Source organism: Neodiprion lecontei, chromosome 5, assembly GCF_021901455.1.
Source record: "Neodiprion lecontei isolate iyNeoLeco1 chromosome 5, iyNeoLeco1.1, whole genome shotgun sequence".
NCBI classification, from domain to species: Eukaryota; Metazoa; Arthropoda; class Insecta; order Hymenoptera; family Diprionidae; genus Neodiprion; species Neodiprion lecontei.
Genome location: NC_060264.1, coordinates 31,319,887 through 31,332,833, shown reverse-complemented (window position 1 = coordinate 31,332,833; position 12,947 = coordinate 31,319,887). Strand labels below are relative to the sequence as shown.

At 44.2% G+C, this 12,947-nt stretch overlaps 1 protein-coding gene across 15 annotated transcripts in view; it reads right to left on the bottom strand.

The window, feature by feature from the left end:
- Positions 1-12,947, bottom strand: part of LOC107226829 (twitchin) — a 76,786-nt gene that overhangs the window by 18,081 nt on the left and 45,758 nt on the right. For all 15 annotated transcript variants that reach the window (XM_046741283.1, XM_046741282.1, XM_046741284.1 and 12 more), the window contains 27 exons: positions 10,548-10,673; positions 10,295-10,439; positions 10,065-10,204; positions 9,844-9,988; positions 9,599-9,740; positions 9,332-9,456; positions 8,870-9,223; positions 8,579-8,785; positions 8,148-8,456; positions 7,263-7,853; positions 6,817-7,122; positions 6,419-6,721; positions 6,059-6,343; positions 5,662-5,973; positions 5,273-5,575; positions 4,904-5,185; positions 4,519-4,818; positions 4,096-4,398; positions 3,720-4,001; positions 3,331-3,636; positions 2,944-3,246; positions 2,505-2,806; positions 2,142-2,421; positions 1,743-2,048; positions 1,374-1,648; positions 994-1,300; positions 3-887 (listed from right to left, as the gene is read on the bottom strand). In XM_046741283.1, the coding sequence (XP_046597239.1) occupies positions 3-887; positions 994-1,300; positions 1,374-1,648; positions 1,743-2,048; positions 2,142-2,421; positions 2,505-2,806; positions 2,944-3,246; positions 3,331-3,636; positions 3,720-4,001; positions 4,096-4,398; positions 4,519-4,818; positions 4,904-5,185; positions 5,273-5,575; positions 5,662-5,973; positions 6,059-6,343; positions 6,419-6,721; positions 6,817-7,122; positions 7,263-7,853; positions 8,148-8,456; positions 8,579-8,785; positions 8,870-9,223; positions 9,332-9,456; positions 9,599-9,740; positions 9,844-9,988; positions 10,065-10,204; positions 10,295-10,439; positions 10,548-10,673 (7,924 nt within the window). The remainder of the gene's footprint in view (positions 1-2; positions 888-993; positions 1,301-1,373; positions 1,649-1,742; positions 2,049-2,141; positions 2,422-2,504; positions 2,807-2,943; positions 3,247-3,330; positions 3,637-3,719; positions 4,002-4,095; positions 4,399-4,518; positions 4,819-4,903; positions 5,186-5,272; positions 5,576-5,661; positions 5,974-6,058; positions 6,344-6,418; positions 6,722-6,816; positions 7,123-7,262; positions 7,854-8,147; positions 8,457-8,578; positions 8,786-8,869; positions 9,224-9,331; positions 9,457-9,598; positions 9,741-9,843; positions 9,989-10,064; positions 10,205-10,294; positions 10,440-10,547; positions 10,674-12,947) is intronic.

The window sequence follows — 12,947 nt, the reverse complement described above, 5'->3', positions numbered from 1 at the left end:
ACCGAACGGATTCTTAGCAATAATTCCGTGCTCGGTTTCAAGCGGCTCGGATTCTCCCTCAGCGTTTACAGCAGCGACGCGGAATTTGTACTCTTTTCCAGGCACCAAATTCTCGACGTCCATTTTTGGCTCTTTGGTCCTACCGACGGGTATCCAGCGGCCGGTGTCGGTGTCCATTTTCTCAACGACATAATGCTCGATGGGCGATCCGCCGTCATCTTTGGGCTCGTTCCACTTAAGGCTACATCCCTCCTTGTGTACATCAGAAACCTTGAGCGGTCCCTCTGGTTTGCTGGGCTTATCAAGGACCGTTATTTCGATCCATGCCTCGTCCTTTCCGGAACTGTTCTCCGCCTTCAGAGTGAGCGTTCCGCAATGAGATCTGGTTGCTGATCCGATAACGAACCTCGTCTTGTAGTCTTCGACCTCGATGCTCACTCCGTTGTCACCGTCTTGCAGCTTGACCTTCTTTAAGTACCAGGTCTTCGTTGGTGGTGGTTCACCACTGACTTTAACGTCGAGCTTCACGTGGTTTCCAGCCTTTATTGTCAGGTCCTTCAGCGTGCTGCGGTCGATCTTTGGAGCCGCATAACGGTCCTTTGCTGTCAGGGTCTCACTGGGCTCGCTAGGCTTGCTCTGACCTCCCTTGTTCACAGCCTTGACTCGGAACTGGTATTTTTGACCCTCAACCAGATCTCCTACTTTACCCTCCGTCTTGTTGCCGGGTACTTCAGCGGCCTTTTGCCACTTTCCATATTGGTCCTTCTTCTCGATTATGTACTTCTCGATTGGAGCTCCACCGTCATTCTTTGGCGCCTTCCACTTGAGATCCACGTGATTCTTGTCCCAGTCTTTGAGCTCTGGCTTACCAGGCGCGTCGGGTTCGGCTAATGACAAAATCAAGGGTCATTTGAAATTTCTTATAGTTCTTATACAAAACTTTGCAACTATATCTCAACCACGTTTGAAAGCACATTCTTGCACAATACTTACAGTATGGATTTTTGGCGGTGGTTGGGATCGTCGTTTCGAGAGGCTCAGATTCTCCCTCAGCGTTAACGGCCTTAACCCGGAATTGGTAGTCCTTTCCTTCATTGAGCCCTGTCACCTCTGCCTCCGGAGTTTTGCTCGTTCCACATGGCACCCAGCGACCTGATTCGGTGTCCATACGTTCGATGACGTAGTGATCAACCGGCTCTCCACCGTCATCTTCGGGCTTGTCCCATTTCAATTTACAACCCTGCGCTGTTACGTCAGAAACGTTCAGTGGGCCCTTGGGCTTTCCTGGCTTGCTCAATACCTAGGGAATACAAGTTGACAATGAATATCCGGCTGGTCGGACCTTCCAAATTATTTTACTGTTAAATACGAACCTCAATTTCGACATCAACTTGGTCTGTGCCACTGTCGTTCTTAGCAATTACGGTGTAAGTTCCAGTGTCAGAACGTTTCACTTTGTTCAAGATGAATGTGGTGTGGTAATCCTCGTTTTCAATCTTCAAACGGTCCAAGCTCTTCAGCACAATGTCCTTGAGCTTCCAGGTAACGACTGGCGCGGGTTCACCCTGAATGTCAGCTTCAATACGCAGTAGTTGTCCAACTCGCATGGTCTTCTTTTGCAGATTCTTGCGATCGATACGCGGAGCCACTGCAACGAAAGACGTGAATAATAAAAATTAATATTCTGTATTCGTCATGAACAAAAAAATATGCATCTTCTCGTATCAACGAACTGAACTTACAGAATCTTGGTTTAGCGACAACGCTCTTTGAAGTGTCACTGGGTTCACCAGGTCCGGCTTTGTTGACGGCAACGACACGGAACTCGTACTCGTGTCCTTCCTGAATTCCATTGGTGACTTTAGCCGCCGGGCGATCTCCAGGAACAGTTGCAGCATCAACCCACTGCCTGCCTTCCTTATCGCGCATTTGTACGATGTATTTTTCGATCGGTGCTCCACCGTCATCAGACGGAGGAGACCAGGCAAGGTCAACGAAGTCTTTGTCCCAGTTCTTGAGCTCTGGGCGACCAGGTTTGCCGGGTTCGTCTGAAAGTAGAGATAAATATCGTTAGTCTTACAGTGTTCTCGAGTCCTCCAGTGACCTCTTTCACTTTTTGCAAGTAACCAGCCGCAACTTACCGAACGGATTTTTGGCGATGATTGGTCTTAGGGTCTCCAGCTCTTCGGACTCTCCTTCCTTGTTCACCGCCTTAACTCTGAACTTGTACGGTTTTCCTTCTTGAAGACCCGTCACATTCGCCTCAGGTTCAGTCGATCTACCGCATGGTATCCACTGACCGGTCAATGGGTCCAGCTTCTCAATCTCGTAGTATTCGACCGGAGTGCCTCCGTCATCTTCTGGCTTCTTCCACTTGAGCTTGCAGCCGTGCTTTGTGATGTCCGACACTTCGAGTGGACCCTGAAAGAGAAGGCGAGTGTGTATTTTCTCGAAACAGCATTCTTCAACTAATGTTCAATCCAGATTTTCTACAAATACATTACCTCTGGTTTCGAGGGTTTGCCGAGAACCGTGATCTCAACTTCGGCTGTGTCTTCGCCGACCTCGTTCTTCGCTTTGATCACATATTTTCCGGTCATTGACCGATTTGCTCGCAATATACAGAACTTGGTGTTGTAGTCGATATTATCGATGCGGAGTTGATCGGCCGTCGTAATTTCCTGGTCTTTGAAGTACCAGGTAACAGTCGGGGCAGGTTCACCGATTATATTGATGTCCAGAGAGACGGTGAGACCAGCCTTCACGGTGACCGGTTGAAGGTTCGTTCGGTCGATGTGCGGCTTCACTGTTGAATCAAATCAAAGTTTTGAATCATCACATATAGCTTCCCGTTAAAGTTGGATATGCACTGAACAAGTCGATATCATCATATTTGAATTCATCAATTCTACATATTCTATTCAATATGGTAAAAAATCTTACGCCAACGAGGCTTAGCCGTGTGTGGGTTCGTCGCTTCGCTGGGTTCTCCTGGTCCAGCTTTGTTTACAGCTCGTACGCGGAACTGGTATTGATTTCCTTCCACAAGTTTAGGAACAGTACCCGTGCAGACGGGCCCCTGGACTTCGGCAGCCTTGACGTAGGCAGTTCCAAATTTATCCTTGACTTCAATCACGTAACCGGTAATCGGTGCGCCTCCGTCTCTTATTGGTGGTTCCCACTTCAGTTTCACCATGTTCTCAGACCAGTCGATGATCTCTGGAAGACCCGGTGCCGATGGAGCATCTTCAAAAGAAAATGGGGACATTATTCAGACTTTTTTTTTCTGTGGTTCATGATCAGTTGATCGTGATATTAAGTTCTAATTACCGTATGGATTTTTGGCCAGAATAGCGGCATCCGTTTGAAGAGGTTCAGACTCGCCCTCCTCGTTGACGGCCTTTACGCGGAACTCATACTTCTTGCCAGGTTCAAGTCCGGTTATTGTGTGCTCCGGTTTATCGGGGTCAATGACTCCAACTGGTACCCAGCGTCCACTGGTGACATCCATCTTCTCGACGATATATCCGGTCAGAGGAAGGCCACCATCATCCTTCGGTTTCTTCCACTTGAGTTTACATCCCTCCTTGTGAACGTCGGTAACTTCCAACGGACCTTCCGGTTTTTCGGGCTTGTCTAAAGAAGAATTTACACTTTTGTATACCGCAAGGAAGACGTGGATAATAATCGAGAAACTACGAGGAAAAAAAAATACTTACCCAGGATGGTAACCTCGACCTCCGCCTCGTCAGCTCCAGAGTCGTTAACGGCCTTGACAATGTACTTGCCAGTCGCCTTGCGGCTCGTGTTCGAGAGCTGAATCTTTGTGTTGTAGTCCTCGTTGTCGACTTTCACGTTCGCACTTGTTTCGAGGACCTTGTTCTTGAAGCTCCATGTGATTGTTGGTGGAGGTTCTCCCTTTACGTCGGTCTCGATTTTCACTATCTGACCCGCTCGCACTTTGATGTTGTGCAACTTCTCGCGGTTGATATGTGGCTTAACTGAGCATAGGAAAACAAAGGGCAGTGGTTAAAATCAACTTTATTAAATAATTCTTCTCAAAGTGATGGGAAATCCAACTCTTGATCAACTCACGGTATCTAGCCTTCGCCACGTGCGGTTTTGTTGGATCACTGGGCTCCGACGGTCCAGCTTTGTTAACGGCGCGAACTCGGAACTGGTACGTTGATCCTTCCTTCAAATCTGGAACCCGCACTTTCGTCTCCGGTGTGTTCGTCACCACAGCTTCCTCCCAGTGACTCTTCAACTTCTCCTTTTTCTCAATTATGTACCCAGTTATCGGTGCTCCACCGGTGTTCTTCGGAGGCTCCCATTTGAGGTCAACTCGGTCAACGTCCCAGTCTTCAATTTCGGGTGTACCCGGCTTTCCGGAAACGTCTACACAAATACAAAAAAATCGTTACTTCCTATATACTTCACAGTAAAGTTAAACGTGAAGGCTTATAAAGATGAACTTGTTACTTAATCTTCAATAAATTTGGGAACAAACTTCCTTACCGTATGGATTTTTCGCAATTATCGAACCGTCCGTCTGTAGCGGTTCAGATTCTCCCTCTTCATTCAAAGCCTTAACACGGAATTCGTATTCGTGGCCATCTTGCAGGCCCTTTACTTCCAGTTCAGGCTCTGAAGTGCGACCTACCGGTACCCAACGACCGGTCGACTTGTCGAGCTTCTCAACCAAGTATTCTTTGATCGGTTTACCGCCGTCATCATCTGGCTTATCCCACTTGAGTTTGCAGCCGTTCTTCGTTACGTCGGACACCTTAAGTGGTCCCTTCGGTTTTCCTGGAGCGGCTGAAATCATCGGGGACAATTGAAATGAAAACTTTCGAAAGATATCGATTGGTGCATTGTCTACAGCTAATTGCGATCTGCTTACACAAAATGGTGACTTCAACTTCGGCCTCATCCTGGCCATGAGCATTGACAGCGAGGATCTTGTAGACACCGGTATTCTTTCTCACGGAATCAGTGATGGTTATTTTGGTGTTATAGTCTACGTTCACGATCTGAACGTTTCCTCCCGACTTTACTTCGGTCTTGACGTGGAACCAAGTTATCTCCGGTGGTGGTTCGCCTCGCACGTCAACGTCGTATTTTATCATTTTACCAGCCCGAACAATTATTGGCTTTAAGTTTGTGCGGTCAATTCTCGGTTTCACTTAAGGGGGAAAAAATTGAGGATTAAAATTGGGCTGAAGGTAGGTACGTTTAGAATTTAAAACACACAAGTCCAATGCACACTTACAAGCCTTGTATCTGCAGATCTGCGTCTTTGAAGCGTCCGAGGGCGGGGAAAGTCCGGCCTTGTTCACAGCAATGACTCTGAACTGATATTCCCCAAGTTCCTTGAGGTCCGGTACTTTTCCCGAAAGCTCAGTGCCGGGTACTTCAATGGCCTTTTCCCAGTCCGGCTTGTACCTGTCCTTCTTTTCGATTATATACTTCTCGATCGGCGCACCACCGTCCGATTTTGGGGCAGTCCACTTCAAAGACACCGACTCGTTGTCATAGTCGGTGACTTCCGGTGTTCCGGGCTTCAATGGCTCGTCTGTAAAGCATTAAAAGGTGTTGTACTCATATAGTTCATCTACCTTGTGCCCACATTGAATGTAAATGTTGATAAAAAATTATTACCGAATGGATTCTTGGCGATTGTTCCCTTCTCTGTTACCAAAGGCTCGGAGTCACCCTCGTCGTTGACGGCGGTTACTCTGAACTTGTATTCACTGCCGGGATTCAGTCCCGTCACGTCGAGCTCAGGGCTTGTCGCATTTCCGGGAACTTTGCCAACTCGTATCCATTTCCCAGTTTTGGTGTCCATCTTTTCGACCTCATATTCTTTTATCGGCGAGCCTCCATCATCCTCCGGTTTTTCCCACTTGAGCTTCGCCGTCGTGTTTGTCACGTCCGAAACGACCAGTGGACCCTTTGGCGGGCTTGGTTTGGCTGGAGTGAAGAAAATAGAAGACTTGTCAGAACTTGATGAAAAGAAAAATCTGAAATGCAGAGAAGTGGAAAATCTCAAACTTACAGAGCACTGTCAGCTCAACTGTCTCCTGGTCCTTTCCGTTGACATTCTCGGCTATGATGGTGTATTTACCAGTGTCTTTCCTCACTGCATTTATTATACTGAAATCCGTGTGATAATCAACGTTGTCTATCTTTATACGCTCCGTATTTGTCAAAGGTATATCATCCCGCCAAATCCATGTTGTTTTTGGAGGAGGTTCGCCAATAACGTCGACCGACCATTTGTGCGACCTTCCCGCCTTTATGGTCACCGACTTCAAATTTGTACGATCGATGCGTGGTTTCACTGAAAAAGAGAATCGGAATTACTCGATGTTAATTTGAATTTTGTCCAAAATGAAAACATCCAATATCTACTCACGGTTCTTATGCTTGCAAAGGTGATTGTCGGTCGGTTCGCTCGGTTTTGAAGACCCAGCCTTGTTGTGAGCACGAACACGGAACTGGTAGATCATTTTCTCCTTGAGCCCCTCGACCTTCGCCTCGGGGTTGGCATCTGAGGTTTTTAGAACCTCCGACCAATCTAGAGCGAACTTGTCCTTCATCTCAACGGTGTAGTGACTGATTGGTCGACCACCGTCATTCTCGGGCTTTGCCCACTTGAGGGTAACGCTGACGTTGTCGTAGTCAATGATCTCCGGTTTACCAGGACTGCTAGGCTCGTCTAGAGGACACGCACAAACAAAAAATCGATCAAGCACTCGGTTAGAATCTCGGCTGCAATAAGCCGACAACTTGAAATAACCGTCAAATACAAACCGTAGGGATTCTTCGCGACGATAGCTTCGTCCGTTTCCAATGGCTCGGACTCTCCCTCTTTGTTAACAGCTTTTACCCTGAACTTGTACTTCTTCTTCGGGGTCAGACCCTGGAACGTAAACGTATCCTTGTCCGGACCAACTTCTCCGGCTGGTATCCATCTTCCAGTTTCCAAGTCCATCTTTTCCAATACATAACCAGTCACATCGGTACCTCCGTTGTCTGCTGGCTTCTCCCACTTAACCTTGACGTGATCGGACCGCACCTCTTCTACCTTCAACGGTCCCTTGGGCGGGGTTGGCTTGTCTGTAAAATCCCGTACGTGTAATTAAAAATAAATCCGAAAATAAAAATGACTTCCTTCCCAATTCCGAACACGTTATTCAGCCATTGTGTCAGACGAAGTAGCAGTACAGCACTTTAAATTCAAGTTTCAAAAAGCTTACCCAGAACCACGACGTCAGCGACGCTTTCGCAGGTGCCGGAGCCGTTGGTGAGAACAATTTTGTACTTTCCAGAATCAGGTCTGGTTGTCTTTCGAACGGTCAGTACGCTATTGCGTTCGTACTTGTCGATTGTAAGTCGCTCGGCTGAGTCGGGAATGAGTTCCTTTTCACCGAGGAACCAGTGCACCTCGGGTTCAGGCTCACCGCCGAATTTGATGTCGTACTTTATGACCTGGCCCTTCTTAACGATCAGATTGGTCAGCTGGTCCCCGATTATGTAGGGCTTGACGAAGCGAGATTTCGCTATTATCGGTTTGGTAGCGTCTGATGGCTCTCCTGGTCCAGCCTTGTTAACCGCGCGGATCCTGAACTCGTACTGCGTGCCTTCCTTCAGCTTATCAATAGTTGCCTTTGTTATGTCACCCTCAATCTCTTTGCCCTTGACCCACTCCTTGCCGAACTTCTCCTTGTACTCGATAATGTAGCCAGTTATCGGGGCACCGCCGTCGCTCTCCGGCTTCGTCCACGTCAGGTCTGCATGGTCCTTGTCCCAATCGACCACCTCGACGTTTCCGGGCTTCCCGGGCTCGTCTGTTATCAGATGATGAACATTAGAATAGCAGCATTGATTCCTCGTTGTCTTTTGCAAAACAAAGCTTGAAGTTGAGTGTACCTGACTTTAAGACTTCAAAAGACTTTATGATTTCAGTTGATTTCATGTGATTTCAGGTATCTTCAAATGATTTTACGTAATTTGGAGTGATTTCAAGCGATTTGACAAAACTTTTTTTATAGTGTTCCTCTGACTTCTGGAGTAGTTATAAGCCGCTCACACGAAACTGTGACACACAAATTTGAAAGTATGCAAGCAATGCTGAAACTTACCCCAAGGATCCTTGGCCAGGATGGGCTTGGCAAAGTTGGCAGGTTCACTGGGGCCAAGTTTGTTGACGGCAACAATTCGGAATCTGTATTCTTTTTTGGGTACTAAGTCCTCTACTTTGTAGACACACTTTTCGCCTGGCATCACCTCCCCAACATTTGCCCACTGCGATTTCAAGCTCATGTCGAGACGTTCGATAACGTATTTCGTTATCGGAGAACCACCGTCGTCCTTCGACGGTTTAAAACTAACCACGCAGGAGCTCTGGAAGACGTCCTTGACGTCCACGTCCGTCGGAGGCGATGGGACGTCTGAAGATAATTATTGAAAGTTATTGTAGAGTATGAAACCAGTGTAATTGGCAGTATCCAGTCAAAAGTATAATCTCCAATTAGTCGGGCTACCCGTTTCGTAACATCCTATTTTTTCTTACCTTGCATATTGATGTGTACATCCTTGACTTCCTCGCCCTGTCCGTTTCCAATTTTGATTTGATACGGTCCGGTTTGATCTCTGCTCGGTTTCTTTATCTTGTACGTTATTTTATCGTCGCCAACGATGATCTCGACGTCCTTAAGTGGCAGTGGCTTACCGTCCTTGAGAAGTTTCGCCTCGACTGGTGTCTGCTTGGTGCCATCAACTGCAAAAACAATATTTCATTTTTATGATTGAATAGCAACGTAGCTTATGAACTTTAAAAATGATAATTAGCAAAACGACTCACTTTTGAAAGGCACTACGAATACGAGAGGAGCGCTGCAAGCGCCTTCGATCTTGTCGGGTACGTCGATGATCGGTTTGCTCTCTCCTTTCTTGACGGTAAGGTGACAGGCACTGGATAGTTGCCCACTTTGGCAGGTGATCTCACCATCGTCTTCCATTTCCAGTTTGTTAAATACTAGCTGGTGCTTTCCTCCACCCAGATTCTTGATCTCAACCCTCTCGCTTGGCTCGATTGGCTTTCCGTTAAAGAGCCACTCAGCCGGCGCCGTTTGGTCCTGAAGCTCAACGTCCAACACTAGCTTCTCTCGCTCAATGGCAACCGTATCCTTCAGCTTCTTGTTGAACCGGTTCAAATCTGTTTTTGAATAGGAAAAAAGAAGGTTCGTGATTGCGGTTAAACTTATAATCGTGATGGAATAGTTATATCGGTTTTATTTTGCTAAGACACAGTTTAAAAACTCACAGTTGACAGTGATTTCCGCCTCTGTCTTATCCGCATTACTGACGCACGAATACATCCCTGCGTCTGTCACCTTGGCATCCTTGATGATGAGCTTGCGTTTCCGACCGTCAACCTTGATTTGAACGCTGAAAAAGAACATGAAAAACATATACACGGAGGTGCGCAATTTTCATTTTCAAATTCTGTAGGTACGAGTTACAAAATTTTTTGTAAAGCATAGACTCTGCGCCTTTCACCAAACTATCTCACTGGTAATACACGACTAACCGTTTGTCGGGCTTTATTTCCTGGTCTCCCTTGAACCACTTGACATCACCAGCAGCGTCGTCCAGTTCACAGGCCAAAGTGATGGTGTCTTTTTCGACCATTTGCTGATGCTTAAGAACCTTGACGAATTTGTAGGGATATTCTGCGACGAAGATAAGATATTGATTAGGTTGACGAATGAACCCATGATCTCAACATCACTAACATGGTATTCAGTTCTATATTTTGACCTTATCCTCACTTACCGACAATCGTGAGAACTGTGTCTGTCTTGTCGGTCTGTTTCTCGATCTTACAGCTGTATTCTCCGCTGTCCGACAGTTTCGCACTTTTTATAGTCAACCGACAAACGCCGGACATGTCCTTCGAAATGCTCATGTTATCGTCGTCCTGGAGGAAAATCTTCGTTCCATTAGTTTCTTTTCCAATTTCAGATCAATGTGCAATTCCAACGATGGATACTCACGTCTAACTTGACCTTTCCTTTCCACCAGGACACCTTGGCCATGCTGGAACTGACCTGGCACTCCATGTAAGCTTCGTGTAGAGTGAAGCCACTCGTTTTCTTCGACAATGGCTTGGTGAATGAGTAGGTTGGATCAGGTTCTGGAAATATGTGTTATTCAATTAGTGCCAATTGACTTTCCTCCTCGTTTTTCTGTAAATTTACCATAAAAAATAATGTATAACAATTACCTTCGACAGTAAGGAAGGCGGTGCATGAAACCCCGCTAATATCAATCGTATATTTTCCAGTATCGTCAACTTTCGGTCCGGTGATGATGAGCTGATACGAGTCGTTTTCATTTTTGAACTTGTACTTCGCGCTGGCGAAGAGTTCCTGTTGTAGAAAATAGAAAAACAGGTGCGTATTGTGTCAGTGGAAACAGTAGATTTATTCCATTTACTTTTGGCAAACAAATTATCATTTGAAAAAATCAGGTCTTACATCTTTCCTGAAAAACCATTTCGGCTTGCAGTTTGGTTTAGTGAAGTTTGCCTCGAAAACGACCTTCTTGTCTTTTCCTTCCTTGGCGTACTGATCGACGAGGGGCTTCAGGAAGGATTCTGGTTTCTGTACGTTCGTAAAAAAGAATGAAAAAAAGAAAAATCACAGAATTAGTTCGGCGCATAAATTGACCTATGAATATTAGAAATATACATCTATATATAAATATATATATATCAAGTAACAATGATGCCGATGAAACAGTACATAATGCGTGAGAATTGTCGCCAAAATTTTCTAAAAAATTCCACCTGTAAAAACGATGAAAAAAAAAAACTTCATTTCGCTCGCTTAAGATGTATAACAACTCGTTGCGGTTATTGCGCATGTACGCAATAAAATTGGGTGCGTAATTTGAAAATTTCTCATATACGCAAAGATGTTGTAGGCTTGAAACAGTCCATATGCCTACAAAAGTAAAAGTGTTAAAAATTGTGATAAAAATTAAAAATTGGAAAACGAAGTCCGAAATATGGATGAACGTGTTCCGGGGATGGTTTATCTACTCGACTATTAATTGTTTTGCGAAACATCCAGACAGAGGCATGCTCGATTTTGTTAGATCGATTGTGGAATGGTGTGACCAGTCGTCAGAATAAATATGTACGAAGTAAATATAGTTTACAATATCCATATCGATGCGGAAGAGATGTTATTGAATAAAAGTAAGACAGTGACGATGATGTTCCGATATCGTTTAAAAAATGTCAAAATTGAATTTTGCTGTTCAGCAAAAATTAGGGTAAAAAAAAAGAAAAAGAAAAAGGTAAAAGAAAAATCGACAAGTGGATTTGAAAATTCAAAGATCTCGTTCGATTTCGATGCTGAACAATAAAATTGACGAAATGATGATCTGTGTTGTGGATATAGAGATACATCGATTATACCATACAACATCGAAGACAATGACGTTAACTGAAACAAGAAGAATAAAAGGATGAAGAAGATGACGAATACGATAAAGTTGAAATAAAAGAAGAATAACTGTGAGGAAATACGATGCGAAAGTAATTGTTTCGAAGACAACGAAAGAATTACGTGAAATAACGATGAAGAGCCGGCTGACACATCGTATGAAAAGTTTGAACTTTGAATAACGTGTGAAATTTTTTTATCACAATAGAAGAGAAAATAAGATTCGTGATAAATGGACGTAGAATTAGAAGATGATGATGGTGTGATTCTACTGCAGTTTACACAGACAACTGACGATGAAACAAAATGTAATATCAATCGTAATCTAGCGATGGTTCGTCCAACCTCCCGTTTGTCGAAGTGGTGCAGGATTGGCCAGTCGGGTATTAATTCGGCCAGGGAAGGCCTACGACATCCAATTACAGTCTAGAAATAAGAAACACACTCCCAGTCACCCAAAACGTGGTATATATACGTCGTGTAAGGACTAGACTAAAATTTATACCGTGTGCAACGAACAACAGTTCAAAAACGAACAACGAATATTCGCGAACCATCTCGACACACTCTCGGCAAAATTATTTCTACTAGATGCACAACAATGGACGAGCATACACACGATACTCAACATTAACGAAGAATTACAAAAGTAAAAAGCGTGACAGATTAAGAAATGTCCGAAGTTCGGTTACGTTGTAATTGTTCTATAAAAAAAAAGACACTGCATTTATTTGGCCAGCGAAAAAGTTCAGCGGTACAAGAGGTTTGGACTTTCTTGAAAAATTGTTTATTTTACCGATATAGTCAACGATCGATGATTAAAACAATTTTTTTTTTTCTTCAGTCTGAAAATGAAGCTTCTCCGATTACAACCAATAGTAACTGAACCTCGTCATTTATACAATAATTAGTTTATTTATTTCATCTTGATGCAGTCACGATATCGAAAATAATTTTTGAATAAATTAATAAATATACCAACAACATGCGACAAATCTCTTTTACACATATCGTTCGTATCTTATCTAAAAACGTAGACAACCTATGTTGTAGAATATTTATATCGAAATCACACCAAATTATAAATGACATTATGTAATAAATAACATACAATATACGAACATGGAACTAAAGACAGAAATTAATCGAAAATGAGAAACTGAAAATTTATAAAAAAACGAAATAAGGTAAAATATGGGCAAAAAGTTATTGAAAGATGCTGAAAGTGCAGTGCAGAAAAACAGAAACTCAAAATGTGAGTCGTCAAGTTTAAAACGCGACCGCACAACGAGAGCTGAGGATTACAACAGTACGATTCCTCATGACAATAAAACTGTCAACGAAGCAAGAAAAGTGATTCAAAACCTATGCTGTGTAAAATTGAAAAATTCACTGCAGACGGGAAAAAAACCGTGTTCTATTGGG